A 14,980-nucleotide genomic window follows, 5' to 3' on the forward strand; every position below is an offset into this window, starting at 1 on the left:
TTGATAAAAGTATGTCTTAGATTTGGCTAATGTATCTCTTCCAGAAAGTCATGGACCCTTCGTTTGAAGAAAACAGCAGTTAGAGCATTTGGAGTATTTCACTGTTTATTCACATAATTTCTAATATGAGCTTGCCTAAGATCAGCTTGTGGCCAGTGGCTCTTGCCATGCTTTTTGTGCTTGCTGAAAGACCCTGTCACAATCAGCATCTCCCACAATTTTGAGATTTCAATTTGACAACAACAATATAGCTGAATTTCTTTAAACTTTCATTGAAACAGCCCTTTCTTGGTCTTCAATGACTTCCACAGTTCTTTTCTGCATCCTTTCAATTTTTTGTGTGTTTTAAAAATGTTTAAGGTAGCAATATTTTTAGGATTCCATTATTGATCTCTCTTTAGCCTAAACAAAAAGGCTCCTATTCACTACTTCCTTTATGACATTTCCCAATTCTTGGGCTGCTGAATTGCTGGTTGTTTATGATCCCAAATTCTTTACAGAATTGTTACTTCCAGTCTCCGTTCAGTTTTCTCCACTGTTGCATCCTGTACTTCATCATCTAGCATATGCAAATGTTTATTTGGCTGACTGGAAACACATTTTCTTTCAATAAGATCACTGCTTTAAAAAATGCTTGGTCTTTTTAGTCAGTTTTATTTTTCATTAGTACCAAATCGCTGAAGGAAATGTTGAGTAGTACAAGACTGAAGAGCCCCTCTTTCTGATGCCAAGCCTTTGCTGATTACTTTCTTATGCATGTTCGTTAGCCAATTCTTAATCCATTTAAAACACGCATTATTGATATTGTGTAGTGCTATATTTTTAATTAGAATATTGAACGATACTAAGTCAAAAGGCACACAAAAGTTGAAGTGTATTATACCTACACCGTTACCTTTGGCAACCTAACTTGAAATCTCATCAAAGAGCAGAAGTAGATTTGTTTGACAAGGCTTATTTTGCACAGAACTATGTTGACTAGCATTAATTATATTCATATCTTTTAATAATTTATAATTGAATCTCTTTTCAGTTTTCCTATTATTTCTCTCAGGACTGATGTTGGACTAAGCAGGCAGGGAGTACAGGTATCACCCGCTTGCCCTTATTGGAATGCCGGTACATTATGTAGCACTGCTACTTACTGGAATATCATTGACACTGTTCATGTCTCCTTTAGGTTCCCTAAAAATGCCCTTTTTTCTTATTTTTGGCATGCTAGGTATTCTTTTACTAGTGAAAAAAAAAATCTCATCTGCAAATGTGGAAGTAAAATAGTTTATGTAAACAAACTACTGAAGGCCCAGTTATGCCATTGTGCAATATATTAGAAATGAAAGTAAAATTAGTGTGAATGTGGAAAAAGATATTAGACAACTCTACCGCAGTTTTACAACATGATGGTGTGTGCTCAAATTAGAAAGAGAAATTGAAGAAGTTTGAATATGCATCTGTAATTCTAAAAGGCTGTTACGTTCTTGTTTGCAGAATTACCTTGCCAGTGAGATATAAAATAGAAATAGGTACAGTCAGTTACATGTGCATTCATATCTTTTCTGAATTACAAATTTGATCTCAAAGTGTTCATTTCTAGCTTTGTTCTGGTGGATTTATAAAAATTGAGTTTGGGCTGGACTCTTTAACTTCCTGCATGCTTGATTTTTCTGGTTCTGAGTAGGTTTTAATTTCACCATGATTAGGAAAGCCAGATAATAGGCAAAAGCAGTGCCTAGAAGAAAGTGTATAATCTATTTACTGTTGATATTTATGCTGTCCTTCAGTCCTCAAATAATCTGAAATAATTATCATTTTTGACCACAGCCACTCTAAGGGAACACCTGGGAGGAGAACCAGGATTTCATTTGGGCAAATTCACCACCTTGTTACGCCTTGCATGCATGATAGTCTGAAGAGCCTATATAACTTCAGGAGCACTTGGCAGGAAGGGTCAGGTCACTGACTACACCAAGAGCTGGAGCAGATGTACCTGCAGGACAACACTAAATCCTGGGCTGTGTCTGAGGCTTGTCTGAGTCACGACCTGGATTGTCAGGTGGTGACAGGGTACTATTTCTGCTAGGGCTTCCCCAGAAATCAGGCATGTCAACAAAACCAAGGTCATCCATTTCAGAAAAAAAATTGTAAGGCAGAGAGGCATTTAAGAGAAAACAGTCTGCTGAGAGCTAGAAGATATGCTTTATCAAGTCACCCTGCTTAGTTTGTGTCAGAGAAGAGAACCCAGGTTCCACGGAGCTGCCAGCTTCTTGAATGCTCTACCCCGAAAACCATTCCAGGGTCTTTAAAGCTGTTTTTTGTAAAACATCACTTTAAAGCTGTTCTGCATTAAACAAATGATCAAATATTCATTGACCTAGGGAAAGGAGAGAAAAGAAGGTAACCCTATATTCAGACTGTTGTGTCAGTGTCAGCATTGTGAGTCCCTGGTCTAAAGAAGGTTTAATGGTTTTATATATGGAAGCACTCCTAGACTGGAGAGATTCAGAGATCCTCACCTTAAAATTTCACATAGTCTCTGACAAAATGTTCTCAGATTATAGGAACTCCTTAAAATATGAGGAATTAGAAAATTAGTCTCCCAGCACTGCTGGAGAATATCGTACTGGGATTATTGGGCAAAATAAGGATCCTTCTACTCTGAAAAATCTTTTTTTTCCCATTTTTTTTCTGGAAGGATCTTACCTGGTGTATCTACCACATACACAGGATCAAAGCCTCAAAGCAGCTAAGTGCATGTCAGTCTGGGCTGGTTTACTTGTGGGATTACTTATGTGTGGGAGTGTTAAGTCCTTCTGGTTTTTGCATTTATTTCACTGAACCCCTAGTCTGATATCATTTTCTCCCTAGACTTAATAATGATTATCCAGAGTTTCTATAATTACGCTACCAGTTAAATTTTTCCTGGCTTTTTCTAGGTTTTTTTGCTTCCTCAGGCCCTCAGGGTCTTGTACAGTCAAGTTTTGAAAATCTCCAAGGATGAAGATGCCACAACTCCTCTAGGCAACCTGTGCCAGTGCTTAGCCACTCTTTTTACACCTTTTAAAAGAAGCTCAAAATCAAGTCAATGTTTAATGTTTGTAATTATGGTAGTAATCATTTCAAAGAGCTTATGTCATCCAAAATTTTCATAAAACCTAAACTGAAACTTAGTTTAAGACTACTGATACAAGATAAGTCATCCAGCATCCCGGTGGAGAATAAACCCATCATACTTGGCATTTGACATTGGACTGTCATTGTCATGAAATTGTTAAGTTTTGAGTTTCTACTCCTATTTCATACATGTTGCATGAGCAGTTCAAACGGCCATTTCTAATTTTTGAGTGCTTGACTTGCAGTCTCAGTATTCCTTTAGCACAGCATGGCTTTTTCTCCCCATTTATTTTATACTAACAGTACGATTATAAAAGCAGCATTCCAGCTGTGCTTTGTCTTTACATAGCAGTTTGATTTTCTAAAGTCCTTTACTACTTCTTATAAGCATTGATTTCTAAGACTTATTTAGATATATAGAGATGATCAGGGATTGAAACTTCAGGTACTTTTTGAAAATCAGGGCACAGATCCATTTTTACCCTCAGTGGTTCTGCTTTGCAACAACTGCAACTGGCACAGCAAAAGGGTGGAGAGGTTTGCAAAACCATAGCAACAGATCTCATCAGCAAGGCTTTAAATTCTTTTCCTGTTTGTGAAAGTTTGGGACAGTACTGACAGGATATAAGCACTTGAAAGCATATCATACGAAATAACCACTCCTGACAAACTTGATTTTTGACTTTGTCAGCAGTTAGCTGTTTGTCTTTTCGCTGATGCTCCCCTTGCCTGGTGGGATGGTCCCATGGTGGTTCACTAGGACATCAGGCTGCATGGAGGTCTCAGTCTGCTGCTAGCAATCTGAAGTCCAGAGAAAGCAAAAAGCAAGCCATTGACTTTTCAGCGGTCTTCTTGTGACAGAACCCACTTCCTTATTAAAATACAATTTTTAAAACAAGGTAGTATAGACTTTGGACACTGCAAATTTCTTACCTTTCTCATTTAATTTGAAGACATGTGATATTCTGGATTTCATGTTTCAGGTAGGTCTGTAGTGGGTGCTTCTGAAACAGCAGCAGAAAACAAGGCTGCACAGCAAGTCCCGGCTCTGGCCATACAACAGGACATATTTTCTTTCCTCCAGCACGTTGCATGTTGCCCAAGATCGATACTCTGGTTAAAGTGGCATGCAAGAGACTTCATGTTTGGATTCTAATTTAAGAAACTGCTTGACTGTCTAACTTTCAATATGAGCTTAAGTATTACTGAAGCTGAAGGAGTAAATAGGTACATAAGTAGCTGAATGATTTGGGACAGTTTTACATGTATCCTTACATATGACAAATCAGAACTTGAATTAATGGTATGTGATACACTTTCTAAAACTAACACAAAGATCTCTGTTAAGACAAGTAATATCATGATTTAAGTAAATCCCAAATACACATGTAGTTTTTAAAACCTTACATGATGGGATGCATACCTTCCTAACATAAAACAGGGGAAAAACTAAGCAGTGTATTTAAGATTTCACATCAATATATTAATGTAATGTAATGTTATTTAATAACTTTAAAGCTTACATCAAAATAATTAATATTGTATTCATTACTGCATGGCTTAATCTTTTTTATATGACTAGAAAATTAGTATAAAGAAACATAATTAAAATAATTCTAGACATGCCACTATAACATGATTAAAAATAAAGTAGGACTGCAATATTGTACAAAAATACAGCTAATTTAAATGCAAACCCCTTTTATGGGCTATTTATCTCTGCTTATGTATGTTAGGGGAATTAAAAAGAAGTTTGTTTAAATGACTGAAATTTCTTTTCAGAGAAAAAAGGGCTGCAAAGCAAGTCTTGCTATTATTTAGCAAATATTAATCACGCTTACACAGAGGCCGCTTGAGAAAAATTTATTACAAGAAATTTGTGACCAGTCATGCCATAGGAAAAGGAGAAAGCCACAGGGCTGAAATGACAGTAAGGTTTGTGTATGCAGTGCTCCTCTGGTAGTTAAATTGCAGGAATGTGACATTGATCTGAAATGGGAGCTGTTTGAAGTAGCAACTGTCAATCAGTGTAATCAAAGGATGGCCCAAAGTCTTACTCAATTAGCCATTTTGGCATGACCGCTCAATCTATAAAGTCCTACCAACTCCAAAAGTGATCTGTCCTCAAGAGGCACTTCAAGAAGACTGCATGGTTTGCAGATAGTGAACAGTCATCCAGGACTATAGCTTGGACTTTATTTTATTTGGGTTTTGTTTGGGTTTTTTTTGCAAAAGTACAGCAATGCTTCATTTAACTGACTGTACTTACTACAAGGTGAGCCAAATGTGGATTTAGGTAGGAGTGAATGTCTGCTGCTGTTGATATTACTTGAAGTTGGTTGGATTGTTTTTCTTTATACTTTTATTTACTCTTTCAAGTACGAAAAGGTAAATATAATGTGCTACTAATTTTAGAGTACATAATATGCCTGTAGATTTGATTGCTGTGATCGATGATTTCAACAGAGATCATTCTTAAAAGAGAAGAGAAAAATGTGTAGTGTACTTCTGGTCTTTTCTCAGGATCATGTTTACCTTTTCTAATTCTATTTTTCTTTTATTGTTATTCAGAGGGTTTATTCAGCTGTGTTAGGAGAAAACAGTACACAAATGTGTAAGGGTGCAAAACTGAAAAAAAAAAAAGATTTAAGGTTAATAATAATTCTAACCATGTGTTACTAAAACTGAATCTATTGCTTTGAAGTTTTTTAGAGTGAACCTTTGGGCAAATACTGGTACTGGTAACTTGAAACTTCAACAATTATTTCCATTCCTTCCCAGGTACAAACACACTTGGAAAATCAGTCTAGATACCACATACAGCAAAGCCAGAGGCACCAGGTGAAGCAGTACCTGACCCTTGATACCAAGCTGTCCAGCCAGACGGTTTCCCTCTCCCACTCCCACACAATCCAGCCTGCAGGAGTGAGCTCCATTTTAAGAAACGGACACATGCCTCCAGTCAGCGATATTGGCACACCAGAAAGCCCTGTTACCAAGCTGCTGGCCCTCGGAGGCGAACACGAAAATGCGGTAGGGCAGGGCTGGTGAAAGGAATGGGGAAACGGGCTTTGCATGCTTCTATAAAAATGTTAGAAGACCCACCTCATATTAGTAGTGGGCAAGAGTTGGCTTTCCTTACTTTCATGGGGCCTTTGATGCCAGCACTTGCTCCCTGAATCCTTTTAGATTATGTGGGTGATTCCCTTGAATACCTGTGATTAGCTTATTGCATGATCAGGGTTCTAAATTGCTGCCAGTTAGAAAGTACTGTTGTATCATTTTATCTATGCATCATATAGTGCTGTATGTTTTTTGTACGTGTACATAGCAATGCAAAACTTATTTTTTTTCGGATGAGAGTTATTTTTACCTAACAGTATTATACTAGCTGCATAACAAAGTTAAATACTGATTACCTTAAAGATGTAACTGAATTGCTCATTCATTTTTCAGTTAGCTGATATATTTATATATGGGTTATCTTAGGTAAATTGGCACAGATATGCTAACTTTAGTGACACCATCGATTTTAATAGAGGTACAGCTATTACACAATGTCAGATTCTCAGACAGCGTGAGATGTAGATCATTATGGCCTTTAATACTTCAACAGATTTCAAAAGAGACTGCTTATTAGGTGAAAGGGGAATTCCTACAGAAATGAGAAATGGAGATGCTGTATCATATCTTGAGCTTTAACAGAACAGAAGAATCTTACAAATACACTGTGGCCCATTTGAGCGTTATGCAGCTAAGCATGAGGGAACCGAAAAAAGTAAACCCGACACCCGCTAGAGACCTCCTCTGGGGCCCCTCCATTCCTTCTGCATCAACAACTGACGTTTCATACCAGGGTTATGGATGACTGGAGCCACCGGTCTGCAAAGATTGTTTTAGATGGCCTTTGTGGAGGGCCTCTGCAGTCACCTCAGTGGTAGCAAGTGAGCGCGCTGCAGCCGTTCTCAGGCACTTTGGGCACCTGACCAGCAGTAACCAGAAAATACCACTCTTTGTGCTGGAAAGAAAGACAGCTGCTTGTAAACCACACTCCTGAACTGTGATTGGTGATGACTAGGAGAAAAAGCTGGCACTGTCCAAAATCCTTGCAGGCATCTTTCCAGTGATTTGAATAACCCTGTCCCAGAGCCACGAGGAGGTGACTGTCACGGTGTAATTTCCTAGTATGATGTGCCCTGTGGTTCAGTGTAGGCTGTAGTAATATTAGTAAATAATATAGACCTGACACACAGGTTGGTGCAGTGAACTGTAGTCGCTCATATTGTCTAATCGCTGGCATTTCTTGGCATCCTTTTGTCCCTGACAGCACTTTCCTAGATCAGTCTGGGCACAACTCCTGGGACTGCACATGTCTGGTTTTTAGAGAGGGAGAAGAATGCATGGGTGAGCTGTGCTGGGCCACGTGGCCCCAAAGTCTGCATTGAAAGGTCCCTGGCCTGTGTGATCCTTTCTTTGATTGCATAGGACCTTCTAAATTTCCTTCAGCTACTGCTCTTCAGACAGCTCTCAAGAGTGGCTTGAAAAGCCTCAGAGCATGAATCAGCTGTTCCTGCAGACTAGAGTTAAGGGTGACAGGTTCATCATGGGATCTTTCCTAAAGTTATTTTGTGAATGGAATCAGACCAAAATTATCACTGAAAACTCATGCTGTACCTTATCCAAACCTATATACATCTGGATATCTAAAAAGTATTCACTGCTTCATCCCTAGTCATTAATTAGCTGTTCCATCTGTTTCAGTAGGTTTTGATTCAGATGAGGACAAAAGGGGGACCAGAAGGCTGCCTGGAGATGTAACCAGTGTATGCCAAACACAATGCAAACCTCTGCCGGCTGAAACTTGAGAGCAGTAACACCAAATCTCGAGTGACTCACACTCTTGCGGAACCACCGGTTCCTTTCAGCCTTCCTGCACAAACGCAACAGTACGCCACGGATATAACGCATTTGATGAAGGTGACAGATCACAGTTACAACTTAGTAATGCACTCCTGTCACCTCATCTTGGTGTTGCAGTAACGGGTTAAAAAAGGGGAATGAGCTGGTGTCTGGGAGGGAAGAAGAAACTTGCTAAACCACAAAAACTGTTTTCACAAGAAGTGAAAGATGTGAATATTGTGTAAAGGCGCTTGAGTTATTTGATTTTTAAGATATAAACTTCTGAAATTCAGTTTTATCCCTGTAATAAACACACAAGGTTAATTCCTCTGTATTTTCAGAATAACATTGTTTCCATTATTACTTGTAATGATTGGTCTTAAAATATTATTTTATCAGATGGAAGAGGTGATTGAAGACATAATCAATATGGAATCAAGTTTTAATGATGAAGGGATAGGTTGTTCTGAAACTCCTCTACTAATGCAAAGAACTGTAAGTATTTTGTTGAATTTTGTCCTCCTGTTTATAACAATTTCATTGAGTGATTCAAGCACATGCCAGAATTCAGAGGCTAAAGCAGTACTATCAATGAACTGTTCTCCTTTCTCTTCAGTTGCTTGTCCTTTTGTCAAGAAATATTACAGGAAAGGATCCCAGCGTAGTAGGACGCAGCTGTTTGAAGTGGTCTGAACAGCATTTGGGGTTCTAGTCCAGCACCAGGTGTGGTGCGTAGCACATTAGAATTACTAATTCCTGGGCAGGACTATGGATGAGAGGAGTCTCTGGACACTAGATGGCTTTTTAAAGTCTTGTTTAAAGATCCTTCTACCTCATCTAAAAAAAGTAAAACTTTCCCCATGTAACAGTTTCTATAGTACAGTAGTTTCTTCAGTAAATGCTAAATCAAGGATGGGTTCTATTTCTTGGCTTTTATAAAGCCAAGTTGCACTTAGCTGAATAATTAATTTCAAGGACAAATGAGCGAAATGTAACTTTTCATATGGAATGCTTTATAAGAACAAACGTAGCAAACCATTAAAATTCTGTAATGACTTTTTGTAAAGAAATGACAGGGGATTAAGTAAGGCTACTTACATTTCCACTTACATTATACATTTGCAGAGGAAGGACGGACCTTTTCTGGACACAACACCACATAGTGCATTGTTATTTGTGAAAATAACACCTATCAATAACTGTAAAGCAACATACTTTGTAGAAGGGATGTTCTTTGTCCTCTCAACCCTAATTTATCTTGGGAATTGTTTTCCACAGGGTTTTGCCCTCAGGACCTTAAAATGAGTACTGATAAAGGGAAACTGCACTCTGGTGAGGGCAGAAGGACTTTCACAGGTTTTGACAGTCTATAAAGTTCATTTCATAATACAAAGTCAGGTGCTTGCTCTTAATCACCCACTGGAGGAGCAACTTTTTCTGACCACAGAACATCACTGGCTACAAAATTACCTTATGAGATAAGATCTCTGTGCCTCTGTGTTGCCCACTCCAGTATCAATGGCAAATGATAGTTCCATGAATACCTGGCATTTGCATGCCAGCTACAGAACTAATACAGTTAGACTGTATCTCAGTACAGAATACAGCAAAGAGATGCTCCCTGGGGAGTGAATTAAAATTTTGGCTCAAATTAACCTGAGGCAGGGGAGGATCCTTTCAGGTGTGGTACTGTGGGATGGTGATGAGAGGCACGAATTCAGGGTTTTGGATTAGAATCATACTCCCTCAACACCTTTTAAAACTGGGTGATGTTAATCTATGCTAATTCCAGCCTCATTAGCCTTTATCTTCAGCCATGAAGGACATCTCTCTCTAAAATGTATTGAATACCCAACCCCTGATGAGCATGGAAATATGCAATAACTTTTAGGTCTAACTGGTATCTTACTTGCAAAGATCTGAAGACTCCTGCAATGCCTGTGGGCCAAGCAATCGTACTTAGATTTTTGTTTGTGCTGAGGAAATCACCAGGCTGCTAGGTAAACCAGGGAACAGCCTGTATTTCCAAATCTCTCTGCAATACTATGGCAAAATACAGCCTGCTTTGAACAGGGCATGCGAGCTGCATCAGTGTGGAAGCAATCAAGCGGTGTCTCTGCCTCTTCTGTTTTCTCTTTTGCTAATGTGTACTCAAAAAATACATGAAATTAACAGGCATATGGAGGTGATTTCAGGCATTTAGCTTATGACTTATGCTTTTATGGCATCTTTCAGGTAACATCCTAAATCTGCCTGCAAAAATTTTGGTCATAAGCTATGCAATGGAGAATGATAGATAGGCAAGTTTTTCTAATAAGTATTTGAGACAATATTTTTTTCATTTCACATTAAATGTAATGGCATTTTCTTTATCTGAGTTAAAATGTATATAGTACAAGAGTGTTGGACTAGGAGACTTGAATGGGAGTGCAAGAACATCTAATTCTCCTGAGAAGAGGTTTGTGCTGTACTTAAAGACTTATATTACCTCTCATGTGCTTCTGCCCAAGGTGCTTGGCTATAGTGCCTGCCATCAACACAGAGTAAGTGAGATCACAAGTGAGACTGAGTTGCTCATGTACCTGGCTGATTGCTTGTTTGCTTCCTCTTTACACTTCTCCAGTGCCATGCTTAAGTTTTTTTTAGACAGAATTTCATCTTAGATTTGCACCTCCTTGGCATTGTTTTGAATTTGCCCAAACCGTGCACAGTAATCTCTCTAAAATTCAGAAAAAATCTGACATTCTAAGTTTTCACAATGTCATATAAGGCTCAGGTGGGTTTTTTTGGCAAAATCTTTTCTTGAACAAGCCAAATTCATGAAGCCATTTTCTTTTGTTTTTCTTTTTTCTCAACACTGGCTGAGATTAGGGACTTTGCAGTGCTACCTGTTGTGTGCTGCAGTGAATTAGTGTTTGCTTTGGTTAGATACACCCATGTACCATTTTAATGGCACATTAAATGAAGACATTGAATTTTGTGAGACCACTCATGAATAACTGCTTAGAGGCTTATTGGCTGACCCTGAATTAATGGATTACAGTCATGTATTAGTAGAGTCAGAGAAATGAAAACAAGAACATTCCTCCATCTCTCATTAAAATAATTACAGTTTCTGAAGAGTGGATTGTCTGGCTTTTGTTGTGTTTGGACCCAAATTCATAGTTTCATGAAACTCTCTGGTTTTGGGTGGCAACTTAAGAATTTCTCAGAGTAGGGACTTCTCTGGCTGCGTTTCTATTGCTCTTAACAGTACCTTAATGGTAGCAACCTACTTTTTATAGTAATGTTTTAGAAGTTCAGTTAAAGTATAAGACTAGGTCCACCCTATGTGCAAGAGGTCTTGATTGTTCTGAAAGTATTTGTAAACCCAGTTCCATCTTTGTCCAGAAAAAATAACTGAAATCAAATCATAGCTATTCTTATGAACTATCGTTTGATAACAACTGTTTGTTCACCACGGAGGAGGTAAGATGTAATACCCTTGAACATGACACCAATTTAAACTCATTTTTCCTTGTCATGATAATTTAGTTTTATGAAACTCTTTACTAACAGACAGCAACATATTTATCTATATTGTAAGGATAGTATTTATTCTTTAAGTATCATATTAGGAACAACAGGTTTCTTCCTGACCTTATAGGAATCTTTAAAAAAATGAAACAAAGAATGTAAGAGTGAGTTTTAGAAGTGAACTAATGTTATGTATGTCAGATATGGTGACAGACATTTGAAAAACAAACATTTTCCATTTTTACAAGACTTTCTTATTGAAAATCCTCACAATCTATCCAATGTTCTGTAGCGTTTTGTAAAACGCTATGTATGTTATGTAAAAAATAAATTTTAAGTTTATTAACTTTCAAATGTTCAAACCAGGAAATGTAGATGTGCAGGTCTGTTAATGTAAAGCATATATGACATCATCACTAAAAATTTAGGGTCATTTCTATAAAACTGTGGTCTTTATTAATATCTGAAAAAGGGAAGTTTAAGAAACGTGCTGTATTAAGGCAGATGTGGAAAGCATTAGTTCCAGTAAAGAGAGCAAGGGAAAATATGATTTCTGTGCTTTTCAGGGTGTGATTTGACAGCATGTGACCTAGTGAACCTCTACTTGTTACTAAATGTTGTTTTGTTTTGCTAAATGCATGTATACAGCCCTAGGACTCACCAGACAACCCAGTAATTTAGCAAGCACAACAGTGATCTCTATGAAAACATTTGGCATTTTACCAGTACTTTCATTCAGAAATAACTGCTGTAACCCAGATAATCACTGTACAGCTACTGGGATAATGTCCTCTACTTGACACGCAGCCCACTAAAACTTGCATCAAAAGCGTTAGAAAATTTACTGGTTTGGAATGAGAATAAAATGAGAGGATATTAATGTTCTGCAATGGCATGGGCTTATTTTACACCATTCTGGGTGGGATCAGCCAGAAAATAATTTAATTTTATGAAGATTTCCAAGGACCTTCAGTTATTATTTGTTCCGATGCACAAGAAAAGAGCTTTCAGAAGTATTCTTGAAGAAGCCTGGGGGGAGAGAATCTGTAGCAATTAGATGGCTGGTGTTGAGAGTGAAGGAGTAGTGCAGAGTAGTGCTCGGGGCAGAGCACTAACATAAAACTGGCCTTCAAAAAGTTGCCAGCAGTGGCCCGACCAGTGATATGTTGAATCAGTCAGGCTCACTGTTGCTGGAGTAGCAGGTATTGAATGACTAAACAAAGCGGAGCAGTTCCTTTTGGATTGCTTGGGAGAAGATGGAAAGCTTCTCCCTGGAAAACCTTTTCACTGAGTTTTTACCACGTCCAGTACTAAATAGAGCCAAGAAAAAAATATGTTTATATGTTGATTAATTTGTAATATTTAAGAAATGTTTTCTTTAATTATCCCTTGAATGAGTTTGAAAGCAGGAACATTTCCTGAAAACAATGACTTCTAACCAATAGAAAGCATAGATTTTACTATTATGGATAGATAAATGCACTGTAAGTGTGATCTGAAGAGTTATTCTTACTCAGGGAATAGAGTAGCCATGGTAGTCCTAGATAAGGCTGGAGCAAATACCGGTTTAAACAAGTTATTTTTTTAAAAAATCTCCAAAACAGTTCCCGAAATGGCTCCTTCCTTTAAAGGAAAGAAATACTTAAAGATTTAAAGCAGCATTAATTCTTCCAGCAGCTCCAGCTCTAAGTGCATACTGAAATCATTATGGTGCCATTGGTACTTTGAAGTCCACATCAGCTCAGAGATGTAGAGCTGCCACAAGCAATGAATCTGTTGTTGGGAACTTTGTCTATTTGTCCAGCTAACCAAATTTCTTCAGTCCTCCTTTGGATCTGACTTGGTGTATATGGTATTTATATGCTGAAAAAAGAAAGAATTAAATCACTAACAGAGAAGAGAACAGAATCACCTGGGCATGCTGAAAGGCAGGGGGTTTGCTAGCTGTTAGATGGCAAGGCTGAGCTGGGGGGTCAACCAGGCATGGGGAACAGTGGCAGATGGGGACCACAGTGCTGGGTGAAGGTGTTGCCTTGCAATAGGTCACCTCGGGAAGGATCCTGTGTGGCTTCTGTGTCTCCATTTCATATGCTCAGCTCCCTATTTCACTAAGATTGGGAGCTATGATCTGCTTCCAGTCCACTTTGGAGGCAAGTCAGTTGGAATTACTCCACTTCTGTCACTCTTGCAGGAAAACAGCTTACAGAGAAAATCCTCAGTTGCCCTGTAGCTCACTTGTATTTGTTGAGCTCCTTTGGCATTTGAAAAAAATCTTGTGTTGGATAGGCATGGAGTAGAGGTTAGATCAGGACAGGACAGGATAGATGTTTTCCTTCTTTAATTTTTATGATTCTGTTAACTACAGATGGTATAAAGTTCTGATTAAATCTGTTAACTATGCATTTGATTTTATGGAGACACTTGATAAAAGCACAGTGCACTCTGTCTGTGAAATCTCACTGCTATTACAAGGTCTTTGAGGTCACAGTTTCTCATCATGGCATTAATAATTTGTATTTGTATTAATTATTTGTCAAATACTGATGGTTACTATCTGGATGGATTGCGAAAACTGCTGTCTGTCCCATCCCAGAAATCATACAGAAGAAAGAAATTCAGGTAGGTACCCTCCAAAGTATTTTATTCAATAATGGCTGTGATTATTCAATCATGAAGTAAAACCAGGTTTGTGTTAGAGGTGCACATAGTATTGCTTATCTAGGCAGCCCCCTGCTGCATAATCATGAGTATTTTTCATTTAGCGAATACTGATGTCATTTGGCAACCTTTGTAAGTTTGTAAAATCTGCTAAAGTTCAAAATCATTTTAAAGAAAGGGCCAGAGTAAACATTAACAACCTCATTTGCTTAGGTTGGGTAACTTGAAAAGGCTGCATAACATCAATGAAAATGCTTTGTCAATCACATTCTACACTAGATTAGTCTTAAAGTCCAGGGAAGAATCAAAGTTCACCTAAGTATATAAACTTCTGTCTAGCACTCCCTCGTATCATTTGCAAGTTTAATAAAAAAGAAAAATGAAGGAGAAGGAACGGTCTGCAGCTATTGGGGAAATAATAGGCTCCTCAAAAATAAGACTGGTGAGCAAATATTTTCTTTGTCTTTCTTCAATAGTATAAAGGTGCTAGATAGGAAATTGTGTCTTTCAGTTGCAGACAGCTAACAATGACATGCATAAGTTGAGAACTCCTCAGGCCTGTTTTTTGCAGCTGGAGGTGTCTTTTGCTATCATTGCCACCGCTGTTTTGAATGTCATACAGATGCCAGAGGAAGGTTTGTTTCCAGTGTTTCACACAATATAGTAGTTTGAGGATGAAATGGGCAGTGTACAGCTCTCTCGTCGGCTCTAAGTACTCCAGATAGATCGAGTATGAGTATTAGCAATTTGCCACATGCTGTAGAAAAAGTTTTCGTAGCATAAAGCATACAATACT

General features: G+C 38.1%; 1 protein-coding gene across 4 annotated transcripts in view; it reads left to right on the plus strand.

The window, feature by feature from the left end:
* Positions 1-14,980, plus strand: part of TFEC (transcription factor EC) — a 141,112-nt gene that overhangs the window by 95,440 nt on the left and 30,692 nt on the right. For all 4 annotated transcript variants that reach the window (XM_013303308.3, XM_013303310.3, XM_055808531.1 and 1 more), the window contains 2 exons: positions 5,893-6,144; positions 8,410-8,505. In XM_013303308.3, coding sequence (XP_013158762.1) covers positions 5,893-6,144; positions 8,410-8,505 — 348 coding nt within the window. The remainder of the gene's footprint in view (positions 1-5,892; positions 6,145-8,409; positions 8,506-14,980) is intronic.

This window comes from Falco peregrinus, chromosome 6 (assembly GCF_023634155.1).
Source record: "Falco peregrinus isolate bFalPer1 chromosome 6, bFalPer1.pri, whole genome shotgun sequence".
NCBI lineage: Eukaryota > Metazoa > Chordata > Aves > Falconiformes > Falconidae > Falco > Falco peregrinus.